The sequence below is a fragment of the Rhincodon typus genome, chromosome 30 (assembly GCF_021869965.1).
Source record: "Rhincodon typus isolate 14 chromosome 30, sRhiTyp1.1, whole genome shotgun sequence".
Lineage (NCBI taxonomy): Eukaryota > Metazoa > Chordata > Chondrichthyes > Orectolobiformes > Rhincodontidae > Rhincodon > Rhincodon typus.
The window spans coordinates 36492638-36508414 of record NC_063361.1 but is presented as its reverse complement, the minus strand read 5'-3'; the positions used below and the strand labels follow the sequence as shown (position 1 = coordinate 36508414).

Here is a 15777-nt window from a genome sequence, read left to right as displayed (position 1 = left end):
GCACTGCCGGAGGGTCAGTGCTGAGGGAGCGCCGCACTGCCGGAGGGGGTCGGCACTGAGGGAGCGCCGCACTGCCGGAGGGGGTCGGCACTGAGGGAGCGCTGTCATTTAATGAATAATAGCTGTTCTGTGACTAGCTATATTCCCCACTTTTGTCCCTCTAATATCATGGCCTGACAAAATGCAACTAACATCAAATTTAAAATTAATAAGTGATCAAATGTTAGTTGACATTTGCTGATGACAATTGCAATTTCTGTACACTTTGTTTAATATGTTTCCTAACTTTCTCCTGAAAAGTCTGGATTAAATTTTTACTCACAAAAGATCTTAGACTTTGCAACAGTTTGTCACCGCCTACCCTGAAAAGTACTGGACATATCTTGAAATTTCAATTAACGCCTTATTGTTGTAAACACCAGGGGACATGATTTGTATAGTCTCTCCTTGTCATTTAACTTTTGGCATACAGAGATCATTTAGTCAATTTTCATTGGTCTCCCTCCAAGGTTAAAATACATTCATCTGGTGTGTGGTCTTGATTTGATCACAAGACACCAAATGGTCTAACTTTCTGTGGCCCAACTGCATCATCTACAAACTTTTATTCTCATCTTGGAAAACAGATTTCAGTATTTAGTTGCAGCGTTCATGTAGAGAAAGCAGAGTTATCCAGGGATACTTCTTCAGAGAAAGGGTCACTTCAGAAATTCAGAAGGGTCAGTGCACTCAAGTGCACTTTGGGGTGACATGGTGCCTCAGTGGTTAGCACTGCTACCTCACAGTGCGAGGGACCTGGGTTCAATTCTAGCCTCGGGCGACTGTGTGGAGTTTACACATTCTCCCCATGTCTGCGTGGTTTCTTTCAGGCGCTCTGGTTTCTTCCTACAGTCCAAGGGTGTGTAGGTTAGGTGGACTGGCTATACTAAATTGCTGTATCTAGGGTGGGAAATGTAGGGGTTGGGTCTGGGTGGGATGAGCTTCAGAGGGTCAGTGTGGGCTGAATGGCCTACTTCCACACTAGGGATTCAATAACATTGTTAACTCTGCTCCTTACTTCACAGATGCTGAGACCTGCTGAGTTTCTCAGCAATTTATGTTTTTCTATCAGATTTCCAGCATCTGCCACTTTTTTGTTTTATTTATTCAAATATTCAATTTGCTTTTTTGATTTTTTTGTAGCTGCTCATGGCATTTTAACAATTATATTCCCCAATCCTTGCATCTATACAGATTTTTTACAATTTTTTAAACCTTTTGGCATATTTACATTCCATATCATTTTACCCATTTTAGGTCTAAAGTGGATGATTTCAGCCTACCCTACAATCCACTTGCCATTGCTTAGCCCGTGCATTATTCCTGCAAGTCTGTGTGATTTTTATTTTTCAGATATGACCAACACCGTTTACATCAGTGTCCTCGTGGTTATCCTGGCAACAGGCTCCTTGTCAAAACCATTGTCTGACCCTCACAATAATGGAGGAATTATCCTGGAGCGTACTGGCAAGTACTTGTCAGGCAACGGGGCAGTTTCACTGGACCGCAGAGCTGCAGCTTTAAAAGCAGATGATCTGATATCCAAACTGCTACCCCAGATCCAGGAAGGTACGTTCTTCCAGTGCACACTCCTCCACCCTGCTCTCACTCTATTACCATCTTGCAGTTATATAGCACTTTTAATACAGTAAAGTGTCCTACAGGCACCACAAGAGGCGAAAAGAAACTAGATGGATGTTGAGTTTAAAAGGAAAATTAAATGAAGTAACTGAGTATGTAATCCTGGGGGGGAGCTTCTCCTGGTGTCACACTGAGGGAGTGGTGCAATGCCAGAGATCACAAGGCCACTATTTTGCGGAGAGACAGGGGATAATCCCTGGTGTTCTGTCCAACATCTGCGGAATTAGATGATTGGGTTATTGTTATAGGGGATTGACAGGAATGTTACCAGCATTTGTAGCTATAAGGAAAGATGGGGTTGTTTACCTCACAACAGAGCAGGTTGAACAGTGATAATAATCAAGGTGTACAGAACAATGAGGGTCTTAAATGAGGGAAGACCAATTTCTTCCACTGAAGGAGTCAATTGCCGAAGTGTGTGTGTGTGTCTACATGTAATTGGTAGAAAGATTAGAGAGGACATTAGAAAAACCTCGTTTACCAGGGATGGTGGGTGCCTGGAATTCCATGCCCAGTTTCGTGGTTGAGATTAAAATGGTTAATTTATTTAACAGGAGCTGAATCTGCACATAAAGTGCTGGAACCTGCAAGGCTACAGACCAGGGAACTGCTAAATGGGATTACAATAGGCAGCTAGTTAATTTAGCTGGTGCAGACATAGTGGGCTGAATGGCCTCTTCCTGTGTTGTAACTGTTCAATGGTGCTAATATCATGTTGCCTGTTTGTGGAATCTCGCTGTGTGTTAGTTCCAGTTGTAATTTCCAAATATAACAGTGACCATCCTCATTGGTTATTTATTGCTTTGAAATGACCTGAAGCTGTGAAAGAATCTATAGAAAACCAACTCATTATTTTAAGGTGACGTCCTCTTAAACGAGGAGAAGGAGGTGGAGAGTTTTTAATGGAGGGAATTTTAGTAGGTGTGGACTATGAGGCTGAGTGGTCATCAATGGAGGGAAGAATGAATGGGATAATGACTGAGGATCTGGGGGCAATTTTACAGTTTGGAAGCTGTGAGGCTTTGAAGGATACACAGAGTGGGAGGTGGGATCTAATGGTCAGCAGAGGAGAACGGAGATCTGGACACGAGTTGATCATGCACAGCAGAGTTTGAGACTCTTTTTTTTCTGGAAGGATGGAAGGCTAATTAAGAGTAGAATAATCAGGAGCCTGTGCAGGTGCGATGGGTCAAATGCCCCTCTCTGTGCTGTAACAATTCTGAATAATTGAGTCTTGGTGTTGATAACTTTCAAAATTACAACAGCAGTTGGAAAGTGGACACTGGTGGAGTTGGTGCTACCAAGGATACTGGTTCAGAGTAGCTCAGGATCAATGCAACGCAAAGATTTTAATCATCTTCCTTCAATTCTCTGTGACACCGAGCAGCGCCTGTTGGTTGGGTACCTGACTATTTGACTGTGCAGAGCATCACATTCAATCTGATCTTGTCCATAGGCAAGATCCAAACAACAACCTTCAGCAAACAGTGTCCAAAGGAAGCATTCCTTGCTGCTTTAGAGGGGGTCACTTCCTTTCTCTCTTGTCTGTCTTCAGTTCAAAAGCTTTGAAGCAACTATAAAAATGCATGATGACAACCTGCTTTTAAAAACCTCATGTCTGAACTCGCCTAGACGATCCTGATCCTGATCCAGTGACCCAGAGAAATCTGAACCCATCCTCCTGTCCTCTCCATGATCATGATCAAGTGACTGGGTACCAAACACAATCGACTAAGGGGTACCACATGGCAACTTGGGTTAGGTACCAGAAGGTAGAATGGACTTGCACCCCAGTGAGAGTCTGTGTACGTACGTGTGTGTGTGTGTGAGCCCCATAGCCCAGGGAGAGTCAGTGTGTGTTTGGGACCCGTTGCTCAGTGAGAGTCAGTGTGTGTGGGACTGTACCCCAGTGAGAGCCAATATCTTCAGAAGAGGGGAGCTAATAAAAAGGTAAAATGCCAAGTCTAACAATCATTTTTGTTTCAAATAGCTGGATTATTGAACCAGGCTGACCGATATCAGCTCCGAGATGTGCTGCACCAAATGCATGACCGAGATTACGCAGGCTGGATGGACTTTGGGAAACGCAGCATCGAGGAGTATGAGATGGATTCCTAAAACACATATCATCGGGGTCATCACTCAGTGAAAAATATTCATGTGTAATGCTAGGAAACCATTTACCCAGTGTATCAACAAACCAAGCTCAGAATATCAGCCACTGTTTCAGATATAAACCCATTCTCAAGATATTGCAGAAAAAACATTTTTTGACCCATTTAAGAATCATTGGAAAATTTATTGCTGTTGATTTTACTGGAAGAATTTGATATTTTTGGTTGTTTTAATAAATGGTTTAAGTGTTGTGTACCAAACTTTGCATTCAGCGTTACTGATTGCTACAGAATGCGTTGTTGAAGCTTGATGCTTGCAGGCTACAGGACTCTTAAAGATGAACAAAGTCTTTAACAGTAAATCCAAACCAGGCACCAGAAATGATTCTTTGTGAAATAGTGACTGATGGATTAAATACTTGTGTATGTGAGTGTGTGGGTATATACAGGGAGGTGTTGTGCCTGTGTCTGCTTGAAAATGCAAGTGTTGGGTACATGTGTGGGCATCATTTTAATTCTCATCTAAACTCCTGGAGGGTTTGGAACATCAAAATATAAGTTCAAACAATTCTACAAAAATATTCATAAAATGGCCCAAATACGGCTTACCTCAGTGCAGTTAATCCAGTGATTAAAGAATCCATCATTTTCACCTGGGATGAAGTTGCAGTCGGAACACTGCATCCTAATGGATAGTCCTCGCCTGTTGGCTGAATGTTGAATGTATCTGCACTTATTCTAAGCTATGAGGGCTGTGTGAACAGTTGTGGCCTGCCTGTCGGATAAACTGGTCTGGGGGTAAGGGTGGATGCTGGTTCTTTAATTATGCTTAAGCAACCCAAGCCCTTTGGCTGGTCTGGTGGGCAAGGCTATGGATTATAACTCAGGTGTATGTGCAGGTTTGATGTCAGGGCTCTTGTGGCACAGTGGTAGTGTCTCTACATCTGAGCTAGGAGGCCCAGGTTCAAGCCTCCTTTGCTCCAGAGCTGTGTAATATGTCTGAACACGTTGATTAGAAACATTTGTAGGTTCCATGCCTGTGTCCACTGTAACATCCTATAACTGCAAAATACTGCAGTTGCTGGAAATCTGAATTTAAAAAAAGTGCTGGAGAACCAGCAGAGCAGGCAGCATCTGTGCAGAGGGAAAGAAAGTTAACGCTTTGGGTCCAATGACTCTTCTTTGGACTATAAGAAACGTTAACTTTGTTGATCCTTCCACAGATGTTACCAGGCCTGTCGAGATTCTCCAGCACTTTCCGTTTGTGTGTTACTGGAAATCCTCCAGTTAATGGGAAGGCAAAAAGAAGCAACAGGGAATGGAGGAAAGTTTAGACCAAACTCTAACCCAGGAGATTACCAGATGGTTCAGGATCTATGACAAGCTTGGGACTGACAACCCCTGGGAGATGGTTCTTGAACTTTTTACAACATCTATCTATATTTATATACTGCCTTTAATGTCAAGTTCATGGAGCTTCAGAAGAGAATTATAAAACAAAGAGCACCGAGCCACTCAGGTGCCAAACATTTGGTCAAGATGCATTTTAAAGTGGGTCTTAAATGAGGAAATTGAGCTTGAGAGGCTCATACATTGAGGGAGGGACTTCCAGAGTTTGGTTCCCAGGCAGCTGAAAGCACAGCCAGGGAGAGTGGATTGATTCTACTGAGGAATGAACAAGAGGCCAGAATTAGAGAAGATGAGATATCTCTGAGGATTGTGGGGCTGGTTGAGATTACAGAGTTGGGCAGCTCTACACAGTCGAGAGGTTTGGGAACATGGATGAGAACTTGAAAGTCTGCAGCCAGTAGTGGTCAGCGAGTGGAGCGAAGGTGATAGCGGAGCAGGGCTTGTTCTGACTTACAACATGAGCAGCTGAATTTTGGATTCCTTCAGTTTTGGAGGGTAATGGTGTGTTGGAATAATTGAGTCTGGAGGTTATAAAGGCATCGGTGAAGGTTTCAGCAGTGGAACAGCCGAGGCGGGGGTGAGGTCTGGCGATGTTTTGGAAGTGGAACCAGATCATTACAGTGATGGCACAAAAATGATTACAAAAACTAAACAGCTGATAGACACCTCATCAGGTTCCACTTCAAATGACAGTTTCTAAAGATCTCACGTCTCAAGCAAATTGTGATTCTTACTGATAGCGATAGGGACCAAGAGCAGTACAAACCCAGTCGCTGATACATTCAAGCTCTGTTGACATAGGATGCTCTCCACATTTCCCACATATCACACAAAGAGATGTTTATGTAAAATGAACCCCTGGGGAATTGGGGGATTGAGATAGCAGAATGTTTGTAAGGAGTGGAGTTTGGTGAGACCTTTGAAAGTTGACAGAAAGTTGGGATGACAGAGATGGAGCAGTTAAAAACAATTTAGAGATAACACAGTGTGAAGCTGGAGGAACACAGCAGGCCAGGCAGCATCAGAGGAGCAGGAAAGACAATTTACACCAGTTACTCAAACTCATTTATCTTTGATATCTGCTTCTTTATTACTACTCTTAATTTTTAAAAAATTACAAATCTTTACAGGCTTAAACGTTATCTTTGACTTTTCCACCTGATGCAGAGGACCTACTGTCTATACATTTGCTGCATTGCTGCTATGCAGTATAGCTGGCAAACTCCAGCTCCAAAGGAACATCTCATTAACTTAACAAAGGAGCAGCATAACAGCTACAAAACTCCAACTGGGTCAGATTTATGTGCAGTCTTACTTCCTAAAATACAATATACCTTTGCACTAAAACTGCAAATAAACATGCAGGATGCATGAAACACAGAATGTTCCAGGACTGAGTTCAGTCTTGACGTTGCATTCCTGTTATGGGGACGGGAGAGAGAAGAAGGATTGGAGACAGAATCTTAAGAACAAGTCAGTGGTTAAGGACCAGGGCTACCCACAGGGAAGAAATTGAGAACAAAATCCGAAGTATGTCAGTACTAAAGGCAGTTGATAAATGGGAAGAAGGTGGCAGGTGAGGGCAATTACGTTTCAGAATAATCTGCACTTGCCTGAATTCGTTCAGAAAGGGGCTCTGTGCTGTTTCATGCAGATGTTCAGTTATGGAGGCTCAAAAGAATGCAGATTCCAGAATGATCCAAACTGGAATCAGGTTAGGGCTCTGGAACATTAACATATGAAAACCCAGTGAATGTTCCAACATTCTGACATTCAATGCTTTCGCATTAAAGTTTACTATACTGCTGAAGCGATATTGCTTCTCTGAAATGGTTCATGATTCGACAATGATTTAAGTTCAAGATGATGTCAGAAAGCACCTTTTCACACAAACCGTGGATTGGAAAATCTGGAATTCTCTCCCAAAAAGTAACGGAGGCTGGGTGTTAATTGAACATTTGAAAACAAAATTTGAAGGATTTTGCCCAAAGTGGGTTCAGGATTATATAACGAAGCCCCCTTTACAACTGGGTCGTGAAAACTCCCCAAACTTCACTGTGACTTTGTTAAACTATCCAGACATTCATCTTGCTTTGATATGAAGATTTTTCTAATTGTTGACAGGGGGTTGTAAACACACGTAGGAATTTTGATTTGTAAATTTCAGAAATTCCACAATACCCCTTCAATTTTACTTTGTTGTAACACCGATTTGCAGAGGGCAAATATTCAACAAAAATTGAAGGAATTCTTCAAAAATCAAAAATTGCTGATTTTAAGGAAAATAATAAAACGATCAGAATTGCCTTGAAAGTGCAGAAAGTTACAGTCAAGAATAACATTTGTTATTGTTTATAGGTCATTGTTTATAGTCCTGGTGCAAGTACCAAATTGTTCAATTCAAGTCACTAATCTAGCAGCAAGTTACTTAGCCAGTTATGTTTTGCCTGTACTGATCCTTCAAGGGAACAACACAGCAAGTTTCACCTGAACAACTCAAAGTTTTACAGGCTGTTGACAGATTCAGAAATTACAAGTGCGTATTATTCCAAAGCATGGGCATTCTCCCCCTCCAGAGAATTATCAACTTTCCCACAAGCAAGAAAAATCAAGAACTGGTCAGAAGATGTTCCACAGAGATTGGATTTCAAGTAAGGACCGTGGTTATCACGGTTACTGATGGGAGTGTACAGCACTTCACTTGGGGTCAAACACTGACAGAGAAGCTGCAGGCAATGGCTCAAGACATCAAATGAAGTTAAAGTGCGACCTCCAGCATGCTCAAGGCAGGCTGAACTCTGTGATTACATCACTATACTGAGGAATAAAATCCACTGAATTTATATCCTGTGGAGATACCACAAAGGATAGTAGTGAGTAAAATAGAGCAGATTTGTCCAGGAAGCCTGTTATTGATCAGACTGGGACTGGAGACACCTACACACTAAATGTTAAAGCACCAAAAAGATTACTTTGTAAAAAACCCCTCCCTCAATAACACAAACCAACCAACTGCATCACCCACCTCCAGCAGAAAACTCACACCGAATCACTTCGCATTATCCTTCTCTTTTCAAACGTGCCATTATTGATTATTATTGAACATTTAACAGATAATTTACTTGTGAATCAACCAAAACAGTTTGCTTAATGCACAATAAACTGAAAGAAGATGGAATAGGCCTTGAACTGATTGATGGGAAGTATTGCAGAGCGTTATGACCAGATTCAGTTTTTAAAACACAGGGCAGGTAGGGAAAGGGAAGAGGGAGGTTTGTGAGGGGTCATGGGGCAGAGGGGAGGGGTCATGGGGGGAAAGGGAGCCATGCACACCGATCATTAAAAATAGACTCCCACTGTCATCACATTGACGAAGGGGAAGCTTTGCCATTTCCATTTGTCATGTGCTGAACCTTCGTGTAAGTCGTGTTAACCTTTTGCTCTCAGGGTTGACCATCCCTCTGGCCACTACTTTGTCTAAACCAAGTCGCTTCAGTTTCTCCACCAAGTTCAAGCTGAAGATGTTCCTTTGGTTCCTGGTGTCTCTCGGGCTCCTTCCACCCTCTGAACTGCTCATCCTCTTGAGCATCGACCTGGCCAAACTCGAGGTGAGGAAGGGTTTTTGAGGTGGGCTGGTATAGCTCAGTTCAAATGGGGGCTTCGAGAGGTAGAGCAACGGTGCTCCTGAAGTTGGGATGCTGATCATGGTTCCATCAGACTGTTGCTGAACAGTGGTAGTGTCCTCTGCAACACCATCTTCAACATTACAGATCAGGTCATACATGGCTGCAGATATCCCATGTTCCTTTAATAATGTCACTAAACCGAGTGAGGTGCTCATTGTGGTTGTATGCTCTCTCAGGTTAGTGGCGGACTCAGATACATAACGTTTTCGCTGTGGACTGCAACGAGCTGCTCTCAGCGCCTCGAAATCCGTGCTTGACACACTGGTCCCTAACGTAATAGAGTTTCTACTGGTTGGGGTAGGTCTAAACGTACTGAAATTCCCAGAGGATGAGGTTTTCCAAAAATTGTCGAAGTTCCCACACGAAGATATAGGCCTCAGTCTGTCCAAGCTCCCATCAGACGAGATGGGCCTCAACTTGCCAAAGCTGCCACAAGAGGGGCTAGGGGTGTGATGTAAACTGGAAGAGAATAGAAGGGGAACACTCAATAATCTATTTGACAATGACATCAAATAATGCAGCAATGGGACAACATGCCACTCTTCTACAGGCAGCCTAGCAAAGACAAGTGTGTCAGCACATGGAGTGTGCCCCATGTTAAATGATTTGTTTCCCATATGGGTCAAATATAAACCAGAATATTTGGGGTATGAGTGTCATTGTTCATTTAACATTGAACACGAGGCGACCAAGTTTGGGAATATGGTCGGCATGGACTAGTTGGACCAAAGGGTCTGTTTCCATGCTGTATGCCTCTATAAGCTGAACAGTATCAGTATTTTAATGTGAGCTCCCACCTTATACACTCCGTCTTCCATACCCCCACACCCAACCGCACACACCCCACTACCCCCCAACACTGCCCATCCAATAAATCTCAACTCATCCATGGGGGGGTTGCCTGGCGATAGGTAAATCCAAAGGTTTACATCAATTTTAGCCCTGATCATTCCTCCAATTGAATCCCTCGAGTAGATCAATTATTTAAAATCACAGTTTCAAATCCACATTGCATTTTCCTCAGAAAGGGTTCCAGTGGGTGAAGTATAACAGAAGAATTGATGAACATTGGTGAAATTCAACTATGAAACCACATGCAGAATTTAGCTGCAGAGAATGACAGGCCTTATCAAAAACATTAATATCATAAATTGAAGGCTGAGAATATCAAACATTACAAAATAATCATGGATTAAGTGGAATGAACTTTACAAAAAAAAAGTGCATGCCCTGTTGGAGGCCATTCAGCCCACCTGGTTTATGATGGTCTTTGTATGCACCTCATCAGTGTCTTCCAGGCCTTTCTTTATCTGACCACCATATCCTTCCATCTCTGTCTCCCTCATTATCGATCCTGCTTCCCATAAATACACTGCTGTTATACCTCAACTACTTCCTGTGTAGAGATAGTAGGAACTGCTGATGCTGGAGTCTGAGATAACAAGGTGTGGAGCTGGATGAACACAGCAGGCCAGGCAGCATCAGAGGAGCAGGAAGGCTGACGTTTCAGGTCAGGACCCTTCTTCAGAAATGGGGGAGGGGAAGGGAGCTCTGAAATAAATAGAGAGAGGGGGAGGTGATGATGGAAGGTGGATAGAGGAGCAGATAGGTAGAGAGAAGACTGACAGGTTAAGGAGGCGGGGATGGAGCCAGTAAAGGTGAGTGTAGGTAGGGAGTTGGGATGGGGGTTGGTCAGTGGGGAGGGAGGGGCGGGTAGGTGGGAGGGAAGACGGACAAGTCAGGTAGGCGGGGATGAGGCTAGTAGGTAGGAAGTGGGGGTTGGTTGGTGAGGTGGGAGGAGCAGATAGGTGGGAGAAAAGACGGACAGGTCAAGGAGGCGGGGACGAGAGGGGCTGGTCTTGGAATGCAGTAGGGGGAGGGGAGATTTTGAAGCTTGTGAAGTCCACATTGATACCATTGGGCTGCAGGGTTCCCTAGCAGAATATGCTCGGTTCATGACAAACAACACCTCCCAGTCGCGAACCACTTCAACTCCCCCTCCCACTCCTTGGACGACATGTCCGTCCTGGGCCTCCTCCAGTGCCACAACGATGCCACCCGAAGGTTGCAGGAACAGCACCTCATATTCTGCTAGGGAACCCTGCAGCCCAATGGTATCAATGTGGACTTCACAAGCTTCAAAATCTCCCCTCCCCCTACTGCATTCCAAGACCAGCCCCTCTCGTCCCCGCCTCCTTGACCTGTCCGTCTTTTCTCCCACCTATCTGCTCCTCCCACCTCACCAACCAACCCCCACTTCCTACCTACTAGCCTCATCCCCGCCTACCTGACTTGTCCGTCTTCCCTCCCACCTACCCGCCCCTCTATCCATCTTCTATAATTGTCTCCCCCTCTCTCTACTTATTTCAGAATCTCCCTCCCCTCCCCCATTTCTGAAGAAGGGTCCCGACCCGAAACGTCAGCTTTCCTGCTCCTCTGGTGCTGCCTGGCCTGCTGTGTTCATCCAGCTCCACACCTTGTTATCCTGTGTAAAGATATTTTTCCTGAATTCCCATTAGATTTATCAATAACTATTTAATGGCTATGGTTTCTAGTTTGGTATCTCCCACAAGTGGAAGCATGGTCTCCTTGTTTATTGTATCAAACCTTTCACAAGTTTAAAGATCACAAACAGGTCATTCCATATCAAAGCTGCTGATGTCCTGTTAAATTGACAGTTCATTGAGCCACACCAGAGTGGCCCACTTTGTTTTCCTGAGCAGGAAGCAGATTCCAAAATACATGGTGCATAGGCAATATGATGACACCAATGGCAACGTGTTAAATAATTGTAAGCCAATTATTTATCAATGAATAAGATAAGCTTCAGCTATCTCACCTTGAGCACAGTGAAGGCTAGCAGCACAGATCCCACACTGAAATCACACAAGGGGTGGGGGAACAGGGCAATTGGAGAAAACAGATCCTGAACATTTTTTTAAACAAAGCCGTAAAATGATCATTGCTGTATCACTCCTGCTTCAGCCTTCAATTATTCTCAGCCAATTCCTCCTTCAGAATTAATGGAAGACAAACCAGAGAAGTGACCCTTTGGAAGCTGTACATTTACAAGTTGTTGTGACAGGGCAGTTGGTAACTTAACAATTCTTTCCTTCTGCTCACACACCTTTCTAATGAGCCACTTTAAGTTGGGAAGCTCCCACCCAGTTTATACTTTCAGGAAGATGTCTTCAAACTGGCAATTAAGTGATGTTAGTCCAGTCAGATCCTACATTTTAATGGTGGCTGTACTTCAAAAGTACTTTGTTGGCTGTGAAACTCTTAGGGGTGCCCTGGAAAATGGGGGAGGTGCTATACAAATTTTTCATTTTCTTCATTTCTGTTGAAGACATTGAGAGGATCAGGAGAGATGCAGCAGCTAATATGGGCCCACACAGTTCACAAGTAGCCAATGTCAACATAGTCATAAACTTTACGCAGCACGATACAGGCCCTTCGGCCCATCATGTCCGTACCAGCCATCAAACGTCTTTCTATTCCAGCACTTGGCGCCTAGCCTTGCATGCTATGGCATTTCAAGTGGTCATCTAAACAGTTCTTAAATGTCTTGAGGGCTGCTGTCTCTTCCACCCCTTCAGTGAGTTCCAGATACTCAGCCCCTCTGGGAGAAGAAAAATCTTCTCAAATCCCCTCCAAACCTCCTGCTCCCTCCTTAAACTGTGCCCTCTGATTATCGACCACTCTACTAAGGGGAAAGGTTTCTCCCTGTCTACCCTGTCTGTACCCCTCGGAACTGTGCACAACTCAATCAGGTTCCCCTCAGCTTTCTCGACTCTCAGGAAATCAACCCCAGCCCATCGAGACTTTTTCATATCTGTATCGCTCCAGCCCAGGCAATGTCCTGGTGAATCTTCTTATCCTATCTGCAGTTCCCTCCCCATCCCCACAGTACCCCCCACAGCCCGCTTCTACCTTCTTCCCAAAACTCACAAACAGGACTGCCGGGTCCTTGCCCCCCAACCCATGTCTTCTGGTGGCAACTTGATTTTTTCTCCCCTTCCCACTTATATCTGATTCTTCTGACACTTTACCTAAATTTCAGACTTTCCAGTTTGCGGGCTCCAGATGCCTCGTCTTCACTGTAGACCTTTACATGTCCATCTCCCATCAGGGTGGTCTCAGGGCTTTCTGTTTCTTCATGGAAATATGGCCTGAACCATCCCCATCCCCCACCACTCTCCTCTGCCTGGCCGAGATCATCCTCAACCTGAACAACTTCACTTTTAACTCCTCTCATTTTCTTCAGGTCACAGGGGTGGCCATGGGTACGCACGTGGGCCCCAGTAATGCCTGTCTCTTTGTGAGATAAGTGGAACATTCCATGTTCTAGTCCTACTCCAGCCCACACCCACAACTCTTTCTCTGGTACATTAATGACAGAATCGGTGCTGCTTTCCTCTCCCTGTAGGAGGGGCAGGTGACCTATAGGGGAGGGGCAGCTGACCTATAGGAGAGGCACGTGGCCTATAGGAGGGGGCAGGTGACCTATAGGAGGGGCAGGTGACCTATAGGGGAGGGGCAGGTGACCTATAGGAGAGGCAGGTGACCTATAGGGGAGGGGCAGGTGACCTATAGGAGATGCAGGTGACCTATAGGAGATGCAGGTGACCTACAAGAGCAGATTGTCTAGGTGAGAGGCAGGCACTTGACACTGGGAATCAAACACCACAGCTCTTACTTTCAGATATTTACACTCCTTAAACTTTCAGCAAGTATTGGTACCATTGCTTTTTCTGCCTGTATGTGTGACAAAGACAAGAATCTGTTAGCAAATCCTTCGTCAATCAGGAAATATTCACACCTGGGTGTGGGGGCCATGCACCAGTTTCTCCTCAGAAAGGCAGGGGTGGTGGGGGGGGAGGAGGAAGATGTTGGAGGAGATGGTAGAAACTCAGAAACTGAGGCAGTTCATGTGCAAATGCAACGAGTTTTGAACAATATCCAGGCTTGGGCTGAAAAGTTGCAAGTAACATTCACTCCTGACAAATGCCCGGCAATAAGAGATAATCAAACCATCGCCCCTTGACATTTTGAATTAGAATTAGGTTTTATGTCCCATGTATTCAAGTCATTACCATCACTGAACCCCCCGCTAACAACATCCTGGGAATTACCATTGGCCAGAAACTCAACATAAACATAGTGGCTACAAGAGCAGGTCAGAGGCTAGCCTGACTCCCCAAAACCTGTCCACCATCTACAAGGCACAAGTCAGGAGTGTGATGGAATACTCCCCACTTCCTTGAATGGGTGCAGCTCAACAATACTCAAGAAGCTTGGCGCCATCCAGGACAAAGCAGCTGCTTGATTGGCACCACAACCACACGCATCCACTCCCTCCACCCACTGACGCTCAGTAGCAACAGTGTGCACTATCTACAAGATGCACTACAGAAATTAACCAAAGATCCTTAAACAGCACCTTCCAAACCCACAACCACTTCCATCTAGAAGGACAACGGCAGCAGATACATGGGAACACCACCCCCTGCAAGTTCCCCTCCAAGCCACTCACCATCCTGTCTTGGAAATATATCGCCGTTCCTTCAGTGTCACTGGGTCAAAATCCTGGAATTCCCTCCTTAAGGGCATTGTGGGTCAACCTACAACAGATGGACTGCAGTGGTTCAATTCGGCAGCTCACCACCACCTTCTCAAGGGGGCAACTAGGGACAGGTAATAAATGCTGGGCCCAGGCTGTGATCCCCCCCATCCCATGAAAAAATTTTAAATAACAGCTGGAATGAAGGGAGGGTGATGTGATTCTATGGTGGCTATCTGAGTGCTCTGATTGATAATGAAGTGGAGTAAGTGATATATTACATCATTAATCTAACACCAAGATCCTCTAAACGTCAACCCTCCACAGGTTCATAGAAATACCATTTGGTGTCAATATCACATTGCTGATTGTGGGATCTTGCTCTGTACAAACTGGCCCATGTGTCTCCTGCTTTATAAAAGTGACTACCCTTCAAGAGTACTTCATTGGCTGTGAAGCATTGGGATGTTGTGAGGCTGCGAAAGGTGCTACAGAAATATAATTTTTGCTTTTTAAGCAGATTTACCCAATTTCTCCTCAGTGTTGAAGTGGGGACAGTAAAAGACATACACTACCCACTGAGTACAGGAGCAGGTCAGGGTACATTAAAGGAACTGAAGGCTACCAGTCAGCACAAACACTACCCCTCTCCTCTCTACCTCCCTCTCTAACCCGCCCTCACACTCTCTTACCTCGTGGTTAACTCATCCGAGGGATGCATGATACGGCAAGTGGTGATGGTGTAGGTAGAGTGAGTGTCAGGCAGTCGGTTTGAGGATTGATATGCTGTAACTGAAGTGGGTACAGATTACCACATAGCACTGGTTAACACCCATATCCCCACAACACTGGGCTCAAATGACACACAGCAGGGGGAAGGGGGTTAAGTTGGGAGATGGAGGTCGCTCAATGATGGACTCAAGCTCTGCCAGGAGCAATGGACAGCATGGCACACAGACAGAGTGAGCAGACAAAGATTGGGCATTGGCAACAGGAAGGAGGAGGTCAGTGATGGAGTTTTCTCACAAGGTAGAAGTGGTGGTTCAGAGTCTGAGACACCGGGGTGAGACAACTGAGGGAAGGGAACGAAGGTGAAACCATGACACTTTTTGCTGTCAGATTATTCAAGCAGGGCGACAGTGCACATTCTGGCATGTCTGATAAATCTAACTGAAAGTGAGGGGTGCAGGGTATATCGGTGTGTTACAGTGAGGGGTGCGGGGTATATCGGTGTGTTACAGTGAGGGGGTGTGGGGTATATCGGTGTGTTACAGTGAGGGGGTGTGGGGTATATCGGTGTGTTACAGTGAGGGGTGCGGGGTAT

At 44.9% G+C, this 15777-nt stretch overlaps 2 protein-coding genes across 2 annotated transcripts in view; one reads left to right on the top strand and one right to left on the bottom strand.

The window, feature by feature from the left end:
- The window catches only part of LOC109926404 (cholecystokinin-like), a 4653-nt gene extending 598 nt beyond the window's left edge, over positions 1-4055 (top strand). The window contains exons 2-3 of the mRNA XM_020526262.2: positions 1393-1608; positions 3671-4055. Coding sequence (XP_020381851.2) covers positions 1395-1608; positions 3671-3798 — 342 coding nt within the window. The 5' untranslated portion in view covers positions 1393-1394 and the 3' untranslated portion in view covers positions 3799-4055. The remainder of the gene's footprint in view (positions 1-1392; positions 1609-3670) is intronic.
- Positions 4056-6275: 2220 nt separating this feature from the next.
- On the bottom strand, positions 6276-15250 carry LOC125486591 (trafficking kinesin-binding protein 1-like). The gene is made up of 2 exons (XM_048614682.1): positions 15146-15250; positions 6276-9349 (listed from the first exon to the last, which is right to left on the bottom strand). The coding sequence occupies exons 1-2, from the start codon at positions 15172-15174 to the stop codon at positions 8605-8607; spliced, it is 774 nt and encodes a 257-aa protein (XP_048470639.1). The 5' UTR covers positions 15175-15250; the 3' UTR covers positions 6276-8604.
- Positions 15251-15777: the final 527 nt, after the last annotated feature.

Excerpts from the sequence above, each read along its gene's own strand:
- LOC125486591 (XM_048614682.1), bottom strand. The coding sequence starts at position 15,174 with ATGCATCCCTCGGATGAGTTAACCACGAG. Across the intron at positions 9,350-15,145 it reads TCGGATGAGTTAACCACGAG|TTTACATCACACCCCTAGCC; the intron begins GTAAGAGAGTGT and ends ATTCTCTTCCAG.